Here is a 21,611-nt window from a genome sequence, read left to right as displayed (position 1 = left end):
TCATCTTCCACTAATCATCAAGGGGAATCAAGTTTTTACTTGAAGATGATGATATAATTTGCTGAGTTTTTCTTTTCTTCTTTCATCATGATGATCAGCTTAATCATCAACAACAACATCATTAGAATCATGATTATTATCGTATTCTCATCACTAATATTATCTCTCTCTTTACACTCACTGTCTATGGCCAACTAATACTTGACCATCATGAAAGCCTTTTAAAAATAGTTCATTGACTATCGATTCAAAGTTAATCGTTACCAGATAATTTATATATTAAATATTAGATAGAAAATGAAAACAATGTTAATCAACAAGGTTAAATAGTAACAAGTAATAATCATGTCATTGATCAAGAATCCTCATCAACTCCCATGGTGATTTTTTTACCATCTATCCAGCACTTGATTACTAACCTATTCCTCCTCCATCCTCATCCCTAACCATCAACATCTTAAGGTAACTTTTACCGTTATCTTTGTATTTCCTTGTTTACCTTTTACTACTTTTCCATCCTCATCCTCATCCTTATCATATGTTTCACTGAAATAAACATGATAAACCATTGAAACTATTATACTACACAACTTGTTATCCTTTGACCCTCTTTTTATCATCATTATAAAGGTTAAATGAAGGGTGGGGTTGGTGATGAGGCAATTGTTTATTTCCCTTTTCTAATATATCTTTTTTTTTCATCCTCATCATCAGTTGATTGATCTCAATGAGTTTTATTGTTTCTCTATTGACATTACAATTGATAACTTTTCAGATAATGATGATTATGATTATGTTTACCTTTGTATTATCATCATTTGAGTCTTTTGTCAAATTGATGATTAGTCAATTAAAATGATAACGAATTTAATTTAAAAATTGTTCAACTAATCACTTGAACTTTTCTTTACTTTTTGATATAAAAAAAACCTTATTCTTAAATGAGATTAAATGAAAGCAATTAACTTTATCTCTCATTTGATTTGAAATGTTTTCTGGTTTTCAACATCAATTAAACATGATTTGATTTGATTTGATTAGAAGGATAAAGATGATAAATTAGAGAAAAGTAAGAGAAATGGAAAGGAAGAAAAAAATAATGTTCTTTTCCCTATTTTCTTTTAGTTTCTCATCCGCATCACTTTTTTTATCCTTTTGTTACTCTTAATCCTCAACTAAATCCACTTATGATTGGTCAAATTTTTCATTTCCAATGGATTTGATTGTTTCCAGGAAGATGCTATTAGGGTCAAGATGGATGTTAAATTTTGAAATATCATTTTCATCAATCTCTCTCTCTCACTTTATCCTCATCCCTACTTCCTCTCTCAAAAGATGATGAGCTGACCAATGGACAAGAAAAATCTTGAAAAAGGTTAATGTTTCTCATCTCAAATCATTACAATCTGTGTGGAAAAAAATTTGTTGGTAAGACAAAAAAGTTCTGATGTAGTATTCATACCCCTTACTCACCATCATGATGATGATCATCTCAATCTTCGTGGTATATTGATGAATTGATGTCCATTAGATGATTATGATGTTGATGGTCAAGGAAAAAAATGATACCTGAACATAATCGATAACAGTTATTATATTTTAGTTTCTTTTGCTGATATCTGACTTTTCGGGCAAAATATTATCATTATCCTCTCTCAGATTACATGATTATCATTCAAATGACCATGATAGTGAATATATTTTGATTCATCCATCCAAAGATCAGAATCGGTTTTCTCTTCTCATCAATAATTACAACATTTTCTTCACCCCTTCTCTTGTTGAATAACCGATGATAAACAAATTTGATTGATGATTTTTATCATTATATTTACAGATTCAATTCTCAACCAAACATTGAACTTTTCTGAAATTTTTTCAACTCATTCATTTGACTCATAAATTTGGTTCAATGAAATGTTGAAAATTGTATCCAGTTACCAGAATTTTGGAAGAAAAAAAGACTCGAAAACTAAATACATTATGTATTCTTCATTTGAATTTCAAGTCCTATTGAGATAAACTTTTATGTCTCAACAAATGATTTGTTTCAATTGATTCAAACATGATAAGTTTTTTCATCTCTCTCTCTCTCTCTTGTCAAAGTGACCTAAATTTACAGCTATGTATCACCCTGTTTACCCACTCTCACAGCCTCTTACCACTCTCTTTTCATATGAGCACATTAAATGAGTTGGAAAGTTACAATTTGCTTTTGCATCAAAAATTTTTACCAATAACTTTTTTTCAACGCCATCAAAATATCAAAGGCCTTCAACAACAACAAGCCCAACACTAGACCACCACATAGCTCACCCAATTGCACCCTGTATCACCCTCTAATCTGTATACAGCCGAGTAATAATATCAATTGATTTGATAAAGTAACAACTTTACGCAAAATTGACACAGATAAATGTCCCTTTGGGTTCAAGTCTATTAGCAATGATTTACTATTTTTTCAATCAAAATTGTTGATTGTTGTTATTACAAGTTTGACAACAACAATCAAAGTCCATTATCAACAAGCATAAGCAAGCAATTTATGAATTATTATTATTTACAATCAAAACTGAATAAATGGCAATTGCTTTTTATTATTATCATCATTTGCTTTTTTTCAGTATAACCATCATGTAAACATGTAGCATATAACATGATATCTATCATGTTGTTAAACTTTATTTTGTTTTATTTTTTTCTGCTGAGAAAACAACTTTTTCATCCTCATCATCAGGAAATTCATGTTGTTGATAATGTTTCAATTTTCATGATGAAAATTTCCAAAGTTCTGATTGCAATGAACAAAAATCATTTCTCATCATATCTCTCTCGTAATATCAACTTTCATTTACACTTTCGAATTGAGAACTTTACTCTGATTTGGTCGAAAATCGATGAAGAGAGAGAAAAATGAATATCTAATCATTACTTAGATTTCAATTCTGATTCTAATTCTGATTATTATTATTATTATGGTGATTGATGTGCTTCCAGAAGCAGAAATATATCTTAGTACGTTTATTATCTTGACCTGAATTGTTGTGAATTTGCCCTTTATTGATATTATATTAGCATATCGGACAATAATTAACTTGATTTATTGACCATCAAGGAGAAAAATGTTGAATGAATGAGGAAACGGAAAAATAATTCCCATTGCCGATAATTCATCTTATTTCATGATAATCACTCAGTAGTTTTTCTGTTGATGATAATTTCTTATCTGTTATTGTTACGTTTTTATTTTCTGACTTAACTGTTTATCATTTATCAATCTTAATTAAATCAATTCTCAGATTTGTTAACATCTTTTTGCTTTTTGCTCTAGTTGATTATCGATTGTCGATTTTCATGTTGATGATCAATTTTTAATGATTCACATTTGCGATCGATTAACTAACATTTCATCAAATTGTCAACAATATTGTTAATTAATCTCTCTCTCTCTCTCATTCTCTCTCACTTTCTCTCGAACGAAAAAAGCAAAACGAAAGCGAAAAAGGAAAAAAAATTAGAACAGAAAATTTTTTACTCTTTTCGTTTAGTCTCTTCCTCTTTCGATATAATAATAATTTATGATAATCTTCACTCTTAGGATAGAGATAATAATCTATCGATTATCGAATTTGTAAAGTCCTTGAGACTCTGAGTTCTAACGTGCTAACGATCTATTTTTCTTGTTGAAAATCGATAAAAAGAAGAGTTCGAAAAAAAAAGTTTCGCTCATCTAAATTTGTCCATTTAGATACTTTTATGGTCATTCAATTGTAATCAGAACTTCTTGAAGAGTTAATTAACCTGTTAATTGTTACCTGATTCGTTAAGAGCCTAAATGAAGATTATTTGAACAATTAGTGAAATTGTTAGTCTATCAATTTGATTGTTACATATCTCAAGTTGATAGATTTTATTAAATTGATAATCAAAATCATCTAAATCACTTTCGTTGACCTTAACTTTTTTCTGTGTTAAATGTTCATGTCCAACTTCATATACAAGAGATAATAATGATTAGTTTATAAAGTTGATTACGATTATTATTATAACCAATTAACTGTCAATCATTTTAGTTTCCAGAAAATTAAACTTTCTATCTCTCTCTTTTTCTGATAATATTAAATGATTGACTTTTTGCTTATTTGTTGATCGACAGCATCATCATCAATCTAAATCATCATTCTTATTATCACCTTCTCACTGTGATCATGATTAATGTCATCATTTGATAAAAATCAATTGGAAAGATTTACAATGCAAAAGTTTCAAGAGATTCAGAGAGTATAAGTTGATATTCTGAATACTTGATTGTCAATCAGTTCATTGAATTCAATTTGTTGATGATGATGATGATGATGAGATGTTATTTCATTTGATTTCTTTCCTTGTATTTACATGGTTAGAAAATATCAATAATCATATTCAAGAAAATGATGTTGATGAGGAAGACAAAAAAAAAGAAGATGATAAGATTCTTGAACATGAATAAGAAACTCAATGGATAGTTTTCAACATTTTCTCTCAGCTAATATGAGCCACCCCATTATCACCCTCTTTTGTGTCCCATCATCTCAAGTATACACCAAGAATCATCCTTCTTACATTACTCATTATATTCACACTCTTTTCTGTTATTGTTGTTGTTACATAATATTATCAAATGAGTCAAACATTTACACTTATATATAAACCAAGATGGAGGAGGAAAAAGTTTCCCACTCCCATTACCATTGGTCACTCGTAATGGAATGAAAAAGCGTGATGATGACCATCATCAGAATGACAAAGTGTCCTGGTTGCTAGTTTTTTCGTTTCGTTGACTGGACATGGAAATATTATTATTATCATGATGGTTATCGTGTTGTGGTCAGTTTAGTTTATTTAATATTCAAATACAAGATCCCAAGATAATTAATCTAATGAATGAAATGGGAAGTGGAAATGGTTTGAGGTGGACAATAAGAGTAACCAAATTGATTAGTTGAATTGGTTGATAATCTTAATCGATAGAAATCAATTGGATTTTTTCCTCATTCTGTTTTATACAGAAAATTTGATTAATTGTTTACAATTAATTTTCAACTGTTTGTTTCCGTTTAAAATTATGCAAATGATTAATATCATTGCTTGTGACAATTTAAATCAATCAACTAATCGATATGCACTTTGGTTTGGTTTAAGAGTCTCAATTGGTAACAGATTTGATTGAGTCCAATGAGACTAATCAGTTAATTGAACAATTAATTTTCTTAGGGGAAAAAATTATTAATCAAATTAAAGTTTAACAATTGGGGAAAAAAATTCGTAACAATATCAACTGAATTGTGGATTTGAAATCTTTTAGAATGAACTTTTTTCACTCCATCATCATGATCTCAGTTCGTTGGGAATGAATGAGAAAAAAGTTCAACATTCATCATGGAAACAATTTTGTCACTGCTAAATAGTAGTAACATGAACATTAAATAATCTAATCGTATTAAATATTATCCAAGTAGTTTAGATAAATTAATTCTGAGCTTGTAAAAGTTTCTAATATTTTCGATTGTCAAGTTGATTGGATTAATATTCTTACTGATTGATTTTGTATTCTTTTTGAATCATTTTCAAGGTCCACCCGATGCACCAGAAAATTGTACACTGACCAATATAACTGCCCATACACTGACCATTGAATGTAATCCAGGTTATTCTGGTGGACTTGAGCAAACCTTTCACCTTGAGGTTTACATTAACGCCTCAGGGAAAAAACGCCTTATCAACAATTTAACCTCCTCTGAGTATCCATTTTTTATAGCCAATGCTTTGCCCGCGGGCAATTTATTTCACTTGGTCACTTATGCTTCCAATGGTCGTGGACAAAGTCCAATTGTAACAATTAACGGTAACACTTTGGTCGCTGAGAGATGGCAAACAGGTAATTGTGATCAATATTGATTCCATTGATTAGATTGTTAACTTAATATCTTCTCTCTCTCTCTCTCTTTCTTAATTGTTATAATTAAATTTAGATTATTTTGAAGAAACTGTTGTCTCAACTTCAGTGTTACTTTTAATGGGAACCATTGTTACCTTAATTATTGTCGCAATTATCATCATCTTGGTGATGAAGATACGTAGTGATGATGATTCCCGAAAAGGTGAGAGTTAATTGTTGACAATTTAAAGGTTAAATTGTGATACTTTTTTGTTAATTCATTTTTGATTGATTGATGTTGATCTAAATTTAATTGTGAATTTAAATTATCTACCTCTCAGTGGGCAAAGTATCAGAATATCAATTAATCAACGTTAATTACTCTTGATTATAATGATAATTAGCACAATTTTAATCACAATTTGATTCAAAAGTGACCACTAATTAAATCACAATTTTGCTTTTGTTTTCCTCTTATAAATATTAAGTATTATAACTTTTTGTTAATTGTTGATTTAATTTCAGTCTAGTCACTTTTTTATTCCCAATTTTTGATTTGCCATTAGGGAAACAATTAGTTGATCATCTTGATTGATTATTTCAAATTAAATTTCTGATTTAGTTTGTGACCAACAAAAGTTAATTGTGAATATCTTTTTTTTATCATTTGACAATTAACTTAATAAATAACAATATGGAGACTGTGATTCAAATGAAATTATTAATATTAATCAAATAAGTTGATCACTAGAACAACAATCAACTAATCGTAATGATTTGTTGTAAACCATAAAAAGTGACAATAAAACAAATAGTAAACAATTTATGGACAATTTAGTAATCATAATCGGTAGTAAATGTAACAATCAATTGGTAATAAAGTTAATCATGATTAACACATGATGATAATAAATTGTAATTGCTAATAAATAAACAACAACAATCAGCAATTAAATTATAATCACTAATCTAATTGTTGTGTCTTCTTCTTAATCACAGATAAATTAAATTTTATCAATCTTTCCAGAATTTCAGGAAACAACAATAAGTAAGTACTAATTAATAGTTTGATTAATTACCAAGTCAAATTTTTACCAATCAAGTTGATTAAAACTAAATTTAATTTAATTGCTGTTCTGTTGTTACAATTATATGATTAGATGCGAGTTAACAACTAATTGTCTTGTTGGAAGCGTTTCAATTCAAGGTAATTGCGGAGAGTCACTAATCACCACAGCCAATACTAATCATCTAATTGATCAACATGGTGATGAGTCGAATGGTAAACAATTAACTGAACAATTGGAGTGTATTGATGAGATTTGGGGACCTGATTTGATTCCATCACAATTAACTTTAGATTCGTCCGGTTTCATGACAATTCCCGTTCTAACGGGAACAATTGAAGCCGAAATCTATGAATTCAATTCAATGGCTCCAAATGATTCTGGTTTAATTAATCAACATCATTATCATCATCATCACAATACCCTCACACCCTCACCAGTTTCCCACCTTCATCATCATCATCACCATCAACCTAATCAACAACAACAACAATTACAATCAACCTGTGAATCCAATCAGGGTAACACCACAATCGAGGCTTCAAATTTTTATGGTAATCACTGCCATCTAACAACAACAGGGTTTTAATTAATTAACCATCAGTTTCCTCTCACTTAATTAACCTGACAATTAGTTGAACAATTGATGAAAAAATTGATTCTCAACAGGAAAAAAAAAATTCAACTCCAATCACTTTTTGTTAATTGTAACCGAGAGGAAAAATTTTCTATTAGCTTTTTAATTGTGTTGGATTAGAAGTGAAATTTATTTAATCCATTGAAACTTTGCCCAAACTTTTTTTTCACTTTGTCAATTTAATTAATCACAAGCAAACAATTAACCTTAATTGTTACTCTATTAACTGTTATTGTAATTTAAACCAAAACAAAAGCTCAATTTAGTTTATATGACAAGAAATTAATTTTATACATTGTATTCAATTTTAATTGTAACGATTGAAAATCTTACACACAAAATTTATATTGATATTAATTGTTGAACAAATTGTAATTAATTGTAAATCTATTGATTGTTTTTAATAATTTAAATTCTGTAAATTTGATTGATTTGATACTTCAATTGAATATATAAAATATATATGATTGTTTAATTATGCAAATTTAGGTTTTAATTGTGAAAACTTAAATTGTTACCATGAAATATTAATAATTTTGCCAAATGAACAACAATTAAATGAAATTTGATTGATCAACTGCATCTCAAATCAATATTAATCGCTGATGATTAGTTGATTGTAATGATTTCGTATCATGATTAACATGATTTTTTTTCATTCTAATCCATTGATGATAATTGATGATTTTGTTGTTGTGATTTAATTGAATGAAAAGTTAATGAAAAACGATTTCAATGTAATCAAAGTTTAAATCAAGGGTTGATTTAGTTAGATGATTAAATTAATCAATCTTTACATAAAAAATGATCAAATTGATCCAGTTTTTAACAATAATCAATGACATTGTCTGTCCTTGATTGTTTTGCCAAAAAAAGACAACAATCAACTTTGATCATCACTTTTTTTTCAACGATAATCAATTGTAAAGTGATAATAAATTACTTTTGATGATATAACTCATTGATTAGAAAATGATATTTTTTTTCTCATCATGATTAGTTGATTGTTAACCATTTACAATGAACAAAAAGTTTCAAGTTAAAAGTTAACATTGATATTTAATCATCTTTGTTGTTGATTGTTTCAAGCACAATTTATTTATTTTTTCGCGTGAGAATCACTTGATTAACTGATTTAGTTTTCGATGGCGAGGAGAAAATATTAATAATAAAGAGAATAGAAAATGATCTGATCAGAACTTATCTCTCTTCATGGTAAATGTTTGATTCAGCAAAATTTGACGCAATTAACACCAATGAGTTGTGAAGATGATCACATGATGAAAAGTGCTATCAACAACTAAATCACAATTTCATGTGACATGATTAAGATTATATTGTAAGATGAAACCATGAATAGATGTTCAAATTTTATATAAACTCTATCATCAGATGGAAACGGAAATACATGCCTTGAATTTGACAATCAATTGAAATGGATGAAAGTACCTTGGTGATGATAATCTTCATCAATTCTTTTTCCTTTTTCCTTTTATTTCATCATCTCTTCAATTTCTCCCTCTCTCTCTCTCTTACCTTTCTCTCTTCATCATCATCACCTCCATTAGGATGAAACTCAGTGAATAAAAAAGGTCCTGAGTGTAGATAAAAAAAAGTTCATCTGATTGAATCTCAAGAGACACACCAAAAAGCCAACTATCTATTGACATGATACACTTTCAGCAGAATTTTTCTCTTTTTTTCTCTCCATCCTCATCCCTATTTTTATCGTTTGACGAAGGATAAAATAGAACGAGAAAAATGTTAAAAACAACGGAAAAAAGGCAGAGAGAAATTCGAAGATCGAACTTTTTCTTCACTTTCATCTTCCTATTTGAACAAAACAATCGAAATGAGAGAAAAATTGTAAGATGATCAGGATGATGAAGAGAAAGATTCAAGTATCGAGTAAATAAATTCAGTACAACAATTTTCACTTTAACCATTATATTCAATGTATTGGATACATTCAATGGTGACACAAAAAATTTCAACATGAAGATAATGATGATGATGATGACAAAGAATTAAGAGTTTGATACATTTCCTCATCTTCATCTTCATCATCATCTGATTCTCATCTCGATTAGTAAACAAGCTTCAATGATTCTTGTTTTTGTTTCTCTCTCTCTTCTCTCACTTTCTTCATCTCTAACGGTTTTTATACTTGATTGTGTTAATATGTTTCCTCATCTTATTTGTTGTTAATTTATCTCAACAATAAGATCCAAAAATCATCTTTATCTTCATCATCATCTATTTACAGAATCACTGAGAAGATAATCATCATCCCTTTTTTGTCAATTCTAAGACTTTCATATAATAATTTAGATTGAGTTGATCATCACGTTAACTATCATTTCTATTTAGACAATTAATCTGTAAAAACGTAAACAATCAAACAAATACAACTCTTTTAACAATTAATTGATCATCGAACCGCTAATTGTCAGCTCAATTTATCATCTCTCATCAGAAGGTGAAAAGATAGGAAAATTAATCAATTGAATAGATTATCTGACAATTAAGAGTTGATCAAAATACTTACTCATATTACGAATCATTAATGGAAAAAGTAAAATTTCAGGCAAAGGGTAAGAGCTGCAATCGATCCCCACCATGGTAATTGTTCAAGAATTGCCAAGAGTGATTTAAAGATTATATCTAAATATAAGATTAAAGGTCGGAATCATTAAAGATACAGTCTTTTTCACCTTCTTTCTTTATAATAAACAATCATTAGAATTAATTTGTCTTCAGGGCTGAAGAGGTTTAATTCTGTTTTTCTCACTAGAATTGACCCTTTTTCTTCTAAATAAACTTTTTCAAAGGAATTGATCTGTACCAATTCAATCATAAGTTGTAGATAATTTTCAATTCTAATTGTTTATCAAAACACCAGAAAGAAAATTAATTCATCGAAGGTTTTGAAGAAAATTATCGAAGTTGTAGAATTGGTCAGAAATGATTATATCGAAAGATAGTGAAAATCTACAATCACATGAAGATATATTCCTGATTGTATTAGTAAAACATATTGATAATTAATTGAATGAAAAAAGTTTAATTATAATGAGAAAATGAATTGTTTTGAAAATAAGAGATTAACTCTGATTCTCTGACCAGATTAAGTTTTTCTTCCAAAATAGTTTAACTCTAAAGAGAAAGAAGGTGAATCCGAAGGAAAGACTGTATTAACCAATGTATGTTAATGTTAATATACTAACTGGTTGGCGCAAACCAAGTTAATCCAATGTCAGAAGCAGTTAATAAGGTTTCAGGTAAATCGTTTATGTCGATTGGTGAAGTAAATTCAGTTAAATCGACATCAGTTATTGATACACTATCTTGAGCAACATTCGGTGATGATCCAGTTTTACCAGCATTTGATAATTTTCCCAATTCATCAGCAATTTGAGATAAATTCAAAGGTCCCAATTCAATATCAGTAGATTGTGATGAAAATGATGAAGATCCTGATGAGCTTGATGACAGAGGAAGATATTGATGCTCTCGATGACCAGAATATATTCCAATCAATTGTATGATGTTTCGTCGTGAAATTAAACAATTTTCGTTGATTAGAATTCGGTAAACAATTAGTTATTCTAAAGGTAACATGTGAAGAGTAACTTCGGTTAAATTGATTATCACATTTTATCCGAAAACATCTTAATCTGTTCATCTCACATCGAAATGGAAGCGATGATCTAATTGCGAACATTTTGTCAACTGGAAACTAAATTTTAACAATTAAAGTCTAATTGAATGAATTTAAATATACATGCTGAGATTGAATAACAATGATGATGGCGATGATCCCTCATTGACTATTGTTTTCAGAAGATTGAAACCAGTTTTCTCGTTCAACGAGTCGCACAATTTAACGAAAGGCGGAAAGGTCAAAACGGAGATCGGTGGTGTTGGATCAGGTGGTAGAAAAGAAAGTGAACAAAAAGAAAAGCGCGAAACTTGAAAATCTATTTTCTCTCAACCAGAAATTCGAATAAAACTTAATAAAATCATATTTCATAATTCATAATATAATAAAGATCTCGGTGATCAATAAACGACAATCTTTATTCTTTATTTTAAAAGTAAAAAGCAAAGAGAAAATCATCAAGAAATTACGACAGGAAATGAAATTTCAGGTGAAGAAAAACTGAAAAATCAAACTAAATTAATCAAATTTAATTGTTAAACATCGTTATAAAATTGTAATCCACGATTCTTTAACTAATGAGAGAATTCATAATGTCCATGGAGTCCATTTCTTGTAATTTCGAACAAAAGTGTCGTGATGATAATGTTCATCAAAAGTGAAAATGAATCTGCACATTCTAAGAGATCAGAATAGTCGGTGGTTCTTCTCGAACTATCGATCGGCTGTAAAAAGACTAATCTCGGTGATCGATAAACTCTTGTACGTCGATTTTTCCTATGTATCACCGATGTTTCTCTTCCCAAAGTATCTCGAAGTCTTAACCTTTGGAAAGTGTTCCGCTTGCTAAGAGTCAACTCGTTCCATGAAATGAGAACCAAATGATTTCTGAAATAAATGCTTCAGATTTTGTTATTAGAAACGAAAGGTTAGTAAGATTGTTAACATAATCATAGTTTGTTGCCTTCCATTAAATTGTAATGCAATCGAACGAGTCGATACTTTGAATTTTCTATACGATTCAATGTTATCATCTAAAGTTGTGACTGCAGAACCTGAAACTTGATCAAACTCCAAGTGTCGAAATTATTTTCAAATCAATATTCTCCTGTTCATCAGGTAATCCAATTTTAGATAAATTTTCAGGATAAAGTGCAGCCAATACCATCGTACAACTCCTGAGATTTGTATTAAGAACTGATCCAATTAAAATCTCCCAAGAGGATATTTCAGTGGAAACCTGATCCATAGGTGCGTCATCAACATATAAGATATCCCAATGGAAACAACGGTCATGTCGCCAGTACCTGTTTTTAAGGATTTTATTTATTGACCGTTTATGAGTTTTGGTATTTACATCCAACCATTTGTCATCTTCCCCTTCTCTCAACCTAGTATTTAGCTCGAAATTATCAGCAAATGAATATGAAAGAATAATCATTAAACAAAGAGTAGCGTTGATTAGAAGAGCACAAATCAAATTTTTATCCATTTCGATTTACAATTTGAAACAAGAAAATTATCACAGTAAAAGTCCAACTCGTTTGAATGATCACAAACAACTGACCATCGCCTATTCTCAAGTATATTAACTCTCTTTCCTTTTCCGTTTGCTAAAGCAATTATGTTCTTTTCCCTCTTCTTCTTCTTCTTCTTCCATGTTGCTACCACTACCAATCAGGATGTTGATGCTAATAATTTTAAGGAGCTTAGGTATACAGCCTCAGATCCGGAGACAGTGGACCAAGAGACAAGCTTCCAACCAGTTAAATCGAAACACCTTAAACGACGTAAAGTACAAGGAATAAACCTGTCAGATGGTAGGTGTTGAGATCTTAGTATGCAATCACCTTCAACCCAATCATCAAATACTATTTTACTACATCCAACTCATCTTCATCAACCTCAACCATACCCTCTGTTACATCGTCAACCTGTAATTCAGTTAACATTTCAATGACTGCTCGTGGATATGAAAGTGAAAGGAATATTGTGCCGATGAATATCGGCGATGTAAAGAATATCTAAATCATCGTAAACTTGCATCAAGTATGCCCCATTCAGAGCAAAATTCAGCTGATAACCTCGACATGGAATCATCCTGTTCATATCTGTTTCAGGACGGATGCCTATCTTACCAACCCCTCCTGGGCCTCCAGCATCTCCAACAAATCATCAACACCTAAAGTCTCCACATGCTGATATTAAAATGGGTTCGTTATTGCTGTTACACCTCCGGTTGTTATTACAGGTAATTCTGCTGTAGCCAACAAAGGTCCTTCACCAACAAACATTACCTTAAATAGCGTTAACAACAACAACAATAATAATAATTAAAAAAGATGCTAACAACAATATCAGTACCTAGTATTGACAATAGTCCTAAAATGCTTCCACCACGATTCTGGTTTATCATTACAAACCGTTTCATCACCATCCACATCATGTAGCCCTTATCCCAGCTCCAGTCCTAATTGCATCTCACCTTCTGGATTTTCACTCTTCATCATCAACATATTTCTCGAGGGATCGAAAGGATCAAAAATAATAATAATAATAATAGTACTACAGCTACTACTACTAATAATCAAATTAACAAATTATCATCATCTTCATTATCATCATCTGAATCAATAATTGATGCAACTACTACATCTAAAGATAACCTCCAACGATCAAAAGTGAAATCATTTTGACCAAGAAATTTCATCAAAAATGGTAAAATATTGGTATTTTTACCAATAATAGTAACCAATAAACTCGCTGCCGTTGCTATTCGTCCTAAAGATTTTGATACACCCAAAGAGACCAAAATGGAAAATCAAAAGTCATTTAGAAGATAATTTACAACCAACAATAATAATAATGATAATAAACCCAAGAATGATAAAAAATGGATAAATCTACAATTGTTTACATCATCATCATCATCATCATCTTCTTCTTCTTCTTCTTCTTCTTCTTCTTCCTCAACCTCCAACACCAATCAAACCTCTACTTGTTCATCATCCAAAGTACCAAAATCAACAACCTCGACATCTTTAATTGTTGCGAGAACTGTTGCTAAATGTTCATCAAAATCAGCACCAAGCAATTCCAAAACATTGGAAGCCTTATTATCTCCTCCTGCTGAAAAAACTCCCACTTTTGATATGAAAAATAGTAACAAATTTATAGAGACAAGAGTTGCCTCTATTAAAAGTGATGTTACATCATTATCATCTATTTACAGAATTACTGAGAAGATAATCATCATCCCTTTTTTGTCAATTCTAAGACTTTCATATAATAATTTAGATTGACTTGATCATCACGTTAACTATCATTTCTATTTAGACAATTAATCTGTAAAAACGTAGACATTCAAACAAATACAACTCATTTTAACAATTAATTGATCATCGAACCGCTAATTGTCAGCTCAATTTATCATCTCTCATCATCAATTCTAACATGATAATAATAACAAAAAATTTATTAACATCCTTAATGTCCAATTGAGATATCGATTCTTGATTCTTGTCCATTCATGTACAGGTATTAATCTCATCAGTTTGAGTTGATAGTTGACTAAAAAAATTATCTAATTAACGATTTAACATCAATTATAAACCAATCGGGGATTAGATTCATCTAATTTTAAGGCTACTCTTCAAGTTGACTTTCCAATTATCCATTATTTTTTTTTGTCTTCTTCTTATTATGTCTTCATCATTTCCTCTTCCTCCTTGTTAGTGTTTATATTTTCTTGTTGTTGTTGTTATTCAATCAAATTGTTGTCATCCTCTGATGGGCCCATGTTCATTTCTCGTCCTTGTCCAAATAGTAATGATGACTTGAAGATAACTTTTCGTTAATTATATTGCTTGTATATAAACTTGCTGACTCCAAATAGATTCCAATCAATATCAAGATGATGAGATGAAGATAATCATCTATAAATGATGAAACATTTGTATTGCAAACCCTTCATATTAGATAATCAACTTGGTCTTAAAATTTAAGATTGAAACTTTCATCTTAAATATAAGTAAATACTAAATAATAAACCATCAACTTGATATACAATTTGTTAATTAACTGGTTTATATAATAGAAATCACATATTTCTTGAATTTCAAGAGTGAAATGATTTAAATTAGTCAACTAGTAATAAATACTATTTACAATAAATGAGAACAGAAATTGTATCTCCTAAATTGTTTCATCGTAATGATCAACACTTTAATCATTACAACAGTTTGACTTGGTGGTCTCCATGAGAGTGTAACTATTTGATGATTGGTAAAACTATCCATCGATTTTAATTAGATTGTCCAAATTGATTGTTATCTTAATTCCAGGGACTTCAAGCGTTTTTATCCTGCTTCATTTGTGCTGCTTTTAATTTAATATCTCGATTCATCTTTGCTTCATAAACTTCTTTAACAAGCTTAGCCGCTAATTGAATATCTATAAGGATATAAAAGTTAATTGTGGTGAAAAAAAAGAAAACAATTAGAAATCACATTGAATAAGAGATTAACTGAAGCCAATGATTAACCTTTTTGCATTTCCATTGTACTTTCTAATGAAGACTTCGACATCTCTTGGGTCGCTTTAGCTGCATCCGGAATCTCAAGTACTTCCCGTAATTTGGTTTTCCTCAATATGAAACCTTGTCCCAAACTAATTAAATTGTTGGTTAACCAGTAAGTGTTAAGAGCAGCGGGAAATGATGCACCAACAATAATCACAACTGGACATAAAACAAGAGGCATAAACCTAATTGCTTTGGCAGAAATAGGATCAACGGGAACTATTATCATTAGGGAAACAAAGATTACAAATTAGTAATTGGAAACTTGATTCAGATAATGACAAAACCATTGAATTCATGGCGGAAATTGAATTATATTTACCTGTTTCATTTCCATTGGTTATCACATAATAAAGGGTTAATGATGTTAATGCTGGTAGGACAAAGTAGGGATCTGGAATTGTTAAATCGGTAAACCATGAAAGTCCTTCGGTTCTCATTGATTCAATCGGATAATTGGCCATTCCTCTTATGGCGAAAAAGCAGCTTGAAAAGACGACACCCTAAGAGTAATTAACAAGAAATTAGAAAAAAAATTGTCAATAGAAATTGTGATTTACAATTCAGTTCTCTTAAAAACTAACCATTCCAAGCATTGGTGTTAATGATTTTAAAACGGTCAATTGGTTTGACTTCATTGCATCTAAAAGCTTTACAGCAGATTTGACCTCTGGTGAATTAAAAGAAATGATAAATTGTGATCAAATTGTAAGTCTATGGTTAAGTTAATTGTTCTCACGTAAAGCATGATTTCCACTTTCGATTGTAGATCTAAACTCAGTTCGACAAGCTTCAAGATCCTTTACATTCTTTGAAATGTTTGATGTTGATTCTGAGATAAATTGAGAAAAGAGAAGGTGAAAAGACAGGAAAATTAATCAATTGAATAGATTATCTGACAATTAAATGTTGATCAAAATACTTACTCATATTACGAATCATTAATGGAAAAAGTAAAATTCTCAGGCAAAGGGTAAGAGCTGCAATCGATCCCCACCATGGTAATTGTTCATGAATTGCCATGAGTGATTTAAAGATTATATCTAAATATAAGATTAAAGGTCGGAATCATTAAAGATATTAACTAATGTATGTTAATGTTAATATACTTACTGGTTGGTGCAAACCAAGTTAATCCAATGTCAGATGCAGTTAATAAGGTTTCAGGTAAATCGTTTATGTCGATTGGTGAAGTAAATTCAGTTAAATCGACATCAGTTATTGATACACTATCTTGAGCAACGTTTGGAGATGATCCAGTTTTACCAGCATTTGATAATTTTCCTAATTCATCAGCAATTTGAGATAAATTCAAAGGTCCCAATTCAATATCAGTCGATTGTGATGAGAATGATGAAGATCCTGATGAGCTTGATGACACAGAGGAAGATATTGATGCTCTCGATGACCAGAATATATTATAATCCATTGTACGATGTTTCGTCGTTAAATTAAACAATTGTCGTTGATTAGAATTAGGTAAACAATTAGTTATTCTAAAGGTAACATGTGAAGAGTACATTCGGTTAAATTGATTATCACATTTTATCCGAAAACATCTTAACCTGTTCATCTCACATCTAAATGGAACCGATGATCTAATTGCGAACATTTTGTCAACTGGAAACTAAATTTTAACAATTAAAGTCTATTCTTTAATTAAAAGTTGAAGAATTTAAATTAACATGCTGAGATTGAATAACAGGAATAAACAAGAAAACGAAATGATTACCGATCAGGTGGTAGAAAAGAAAGTAAACAGAAAGAAAAGCGCGAAACTTGAAAATCTTTTTTCTCTCAACCAGGAATTCGTAATAAAACTTAATAAAATGGACATTTATTCTAATATCATGAAAGAATTGATTTAATTGTTCATAATCTAATAAAGATCTCGGTGATAAAATAATCAAGAAATGACGATCCTTATTCTTTATTTTTTCAGAAAAAAGCAAAGAGAAAGTTATCAAGAAATTACGATAGGAAACGAAATTTCAGGTGAAGAAAAACTGACTCAGTTTAACTGAGTGAAAGATCAAAATTAAATTAACCAAATTTAATTGTTAAAAGTTCGTTATCTAATTGTGATCAATGAGAGAACTTGTAATGTCCATGAAGTCCATTTCTTGTAATTTCGAGTAAAAGTGTCGCGATTATAATGTTCATCAAAATTGAGAATGAATTTGCACATTCTAAGAGATCAGAATAGTCGCTGGTTCCTCTCGAGATATCGATCGGTTGCAAAAAGACCAATCTCGGTGATTCATAGATTGTTCTACCTCCACGATTTTTATGTGTCACCGATGTTTCTCTTCCCAAAGTATCTCGAAGTCTTAAACGTTGTAAAGAGTTTCGCTTTTGAACAGTCACCTCGTTCCATGAAATGAGAACCAAATGATTTTCTGAAATAAATGCTTCAGATTTTGTTACAAACCAAACTCGAGTAAAATCACGATTAACATGATCGACAGTTTGTTGATCTCCAGTAAATTGTAATACAATTGAACGGGTTGATACTTTGGAATTTTCATATGATTCAATGTGATCATCTAAATATGTGTTTGCAGAGCCCGAAACTTGCTCATCAATTCCAAAGTGAAGTTTATAATAGTTAATCAAATCGTTAGTATTCAATTGTTCATCAGGTAATCCAATTTTTGATAAATTTTCAGGATAAAGTGCAGCCAATATCATATCATACACTCTGCCAATCTCATTATTAACTGAACCAGTTAATATTTCCCATGAGGATATTTCTGTGGAAACCTCATCCAGAAGTGCCACATCACTATGCATGATTTCCCAATCGTAACTTAATCCAGATCGATAGTACTTATTTTTAAGAATTTTATTTATTGACCTTTTATGAGTTTTGATGTTCACATCAAACAATTTTCCACTATGATCTACATCTGACTCAATGTTCAGCTCGAAATTATCAGCAAATGAATATGAAAGAAGAATCATTAAACAAAGAGTAGCGTTGACTATAAGAGCACAAATCAAATTTTTATCCATTTTCGATTCACAATTTGAAATAAGAAAATTGTCACAGTAAAGTAAAAGTCCAACTTGTTTGAATGATCACAAACAACTGACCATCGCCTATTCTCAAGCATTTACTCTCTTTCCTTTTCCGTTGACTAAAGCAATTATGTTCTTTTCCCTCTTCTTCTTCTTCTTCTTCTTCTTCGCCTTCTTTCCTGATAATTGCTATAAAAACTGACCACTAATATTAGTCCAAGTTTATTTTTGGAGCTAAATCCACTTATTATTATCATTTAACTAAATCAACCCTTGATTTAGTAAGATGATCAAATCAACGTTTACATAAAAAATGATCAAATTGATTTAGTTTTTAACAATAGCCAATGACATTGTCTGTCCTTGATTGTTTTGCCGAAAAAAGATAAAAATCAATTTTGATGATCATATTTTCAACGGTAGTCGATTGTAAATTAATAATAAGTTGTTTTTGATTATATAACTCATTGATTAATATAAAGTAGGATCTGGAATTGTTAAATCGGTAAGTACTGGTTTTCATTGATTCAATCGGATAATTGCCATTCCTCTTATGGCGAAAAGCAGCGAAAAGACATTCCTAAGAGTAATGAAAAATTAGAAAAGATTGTCAATAGAAACTATGATTTACAGTTTAATTTAGTTCTCTTAAACAACCATTCAAGTAAAGGAAAAGTAAAATTCTCAGGCAAAGGGTAAGAGCTGCAATCGATCCCACCATGGTAATTGTTCATGAATTGCCATGAGTGATTAAAGATTATATCTAAATATAAGATTAAAGGTTGAAATCATTAAAGATATTAACTAATGTATACATTAACATACTTGTTAATATATGTTAATGTTAACAAGGAGGAAAAGGAAATGATGAGGACATAATGATGGACAGATGAATCGTCCCGATGGTTTATAATTGATGTTAAATCGTTAATCAGATAATTTTTAGTCAACTATCAACTCAAACTGATGAATTAATACCTGTACATGAATGGACAAGAATAAGAATCGATATCTCAATTGACATTAAGGATGTTAATAAATTTTATTATTATTATCATGTTAGAATTGATGATGAGATGATAAATTGAGCTGACAATTAGCGGTTCGATGATCAATTAATTGTTAAATGAGTTGTATTGTTTGATTGTCTACGTTTTAAATTAATTGTCTAAATAGAAATGATAGTTAACGTGATGATCAAGTCAATCTAAATTATTATATGAAAGTCTTAGAATTGACAAAAAAGGGATGATGATTATCTTCTCGTGATTCTGTAAATAGATGATGATAATTGATAATTTTGTTGTTGTGATTTAATTGAATGAAAAACGATTCCAATGTAATCAAAGTTTAAATCAGGCTTGCTTTAGTTGATGCTTAGATGATTAAATTAATCAATCTTTCTATAAAAAATAATCAAATTGATCCAGTTTTCAACAATAAATTGTGATTAAAAAGGTTTTAGGTAAATCGTTTCGGTGATCAAAGGAGCAATACATTCAAATGTCAATCCTATTATCGATTCTTTATTTTTGAGAAAAAAGCGAAGAAAAAATTATCCAGAAATTTCAGGGAAGAAAACCAATCGAGTAAAAGATCCCAGTTGAATTATTGTTAATAAATCAATATTCAATTGCAATCCATGATTCTTCAATCATTGAAAGAATTTGTAATTTCCATGAAGTCCATTTCTTGTAATTTCGAGCAAAAGTGTCGTGATGATAATGTTCATCAAAAGTGAAAATGAATCTGCACATTCTAAAAGATCAGAATAGTCGGTGGTTCCTCTCGAACTATCGATCGGCTGCAAAAAGACCAATCTCGGTGATTCATAGATTGTTCTACTTCCACGATTTTTATGTGTCACCGATGTTTCTCTTCCCAAAGTATCTCGAAGTCTTAAACGTTGTAAAGAGTTTCGCTTTTGAACAGTCACCTCGTTCCATGAAATGAGAACCAAATGATTTTCTGAAATAAATGCTTCAGATTTTGTTACAAACCAAACTCGAGTAAAATCACGATTAACATAATCGACAGTTTGTTGATCTCCAGTAAATGTTAATACAATGGAACGAGTTGATCCTTTGAAATTTTCATATGATTCAATGCGATTATCTAAAGTTACGGTTGCGGAGCCCGAAACTTGATCATCAACTCCAGAGTGAAGTCGATAATAATTAATTAAATGGTTAAACTTCCTCTGTTCATCAGGTAATCCAATTTTTGATAAATTTTCAGGGTAAAGTGCAGCCAATACCATATCACAACTCCTTATATTTTCATTATGAATTGATCCAGTTAAGATTTCCCATGATGATATTTCAGTGGAAACATGATCTATAGGTGCCACATCAGTATACAATATCACAATTGAAACAAGTTTCATATCGAAAGTACTTATGTTTTAGGATTTTATTTATTGACCTTTTATGAGTTTTGATGTCCACATCAAAAGATTTGTCAGCTTCCACTTCTCTCGACACAATGTTCAGCTCGAAATTATCAGCAAGTGAATATGAAAGAATAATCATTAAACAAAGAGTAGCGTTGACTATAAGAGCACAAATCAAATTTTTATCCATTTTCGATTCACAATTTGAAACAAGAAAATTGTCACAGTAAAGTAAAGTCCAACTTGTTTGAATGGTCACAAACAATTGACCATCGCCTATTCTCAAGTATATTCTCTCTTTCCTTTTCCGTTTACTAAAGCAATTATGTTCTTTTCC

At 30.2% G+C, this 21,611-nt stretch overlaps 2 protein-coding genes across 2 annotated transcripts in view; one reads left to right on the top strand and one right to left on the bottom strand.

The window, feature by feature from the left end:
* The window catches only part of LOC128395708 (synaptogenesis protein syg-2-like), a 69,910-nt gene extending 61,708 nt beyond the window's left edge, over positions 1 to 8,202 (top strand). The window contains exons 9-12 of the mRNA XM_053356183.1: positions 5,612 to 5,917; positions 6,012 to 6,140; positions 6,917 to 6,965; positions 7,078 to 8,202. Coding sequence (XP_053212158.1) covers positions 5,612 to 5,917; positions 6,012 to 6,140; positions 6,917 to 6,965; positions 7,078 to 7,573 — 980 coding nt within the window. The 3' untranslated portion in view covers positions 7,574 to 8,202. The remainder of the gene's footprint in view (positions 1 to 5,611; positions 5,918 to 6,011; positions 6,141 to 6,916; positions 6,966 to 7,077) is intronic.
* Positions 8,203 to 15,345: 7,143 nt separating this feature from the next.
* On the bottom strand, positions 15,346 to 17,572 carry LOC128395727 (mitochondrial inner membrane protein OXA1L-like). Its single transcript, XM_053356202.1, has 7 exons — positions 16,975 to 17,572; positions 16,788 to 16,904; positions 16,601 to 16,693; positions 16,446 to 16,531; positions 16,184 to 16,364; positions 15,826 to 16,080; positions 15,346 to 15,734 (listed from the first exon to the last, which is right to left on the bottom strand). The coding sequence occupies exons 1-7, from the start codon at positions 17,471 to 17,473 to the stop codon at positions 15,631 to 15,633; spliced, it is 1,335 nt and encodes a 444-aa protein (XP_053212177.1). The 5' UTR covers positions 17,474 to 17,572; the 3' UTR covers positions 15,346 to 15,630.
* Positions 17,573 to 21,611: the final 4,039 nt, after the last annotated feature.

Source organism: Panonychus citri, unplaced genomic scaffold (assembly GCF_014898815.1).
Source record: "Panonychus citri isolate SS breed McGregor unplaced genomic scaffold, ASM1489881v1 Contig00023, whole genome shotgun sequence".
NCBI classification, from domain to species: domain Eukaryota; kingdom Metazoa; phylum Arthropoda; class Arachnida; order Trombidiformes; family Tetranychidae; genus Panonychus; species Panonychus citri.
Note: the sequence above shows the minus strand (reverse complement) of the source record. Positions and strands in the feature narration are given on the sequence as shown.

Bases quoted from the DNA above. Each gene is read 5' to 3' on its own strand.
- LOC128395727 (XM_053356202.1), bottom strand. From the start codon at position 17,473: ATGTTCGCAATTAGATCATCGGTTCCATTTAGATGTGAGATGAACAGG. The intron at 16,365-16,445 runs GTTAGTTTTTAA...AATTACTCTTAG, and splicing joins TAACACCAATGCTTGGAATG to GGTGTCGTCTTTTCAAGCTG. The intron at 16,081-16,183 runs GTAAATATAATT...TAATGATAATAG, and splicing joins AACCAATGGAAATGAAACAG to TTCCCGTTGATCCTATTTCT.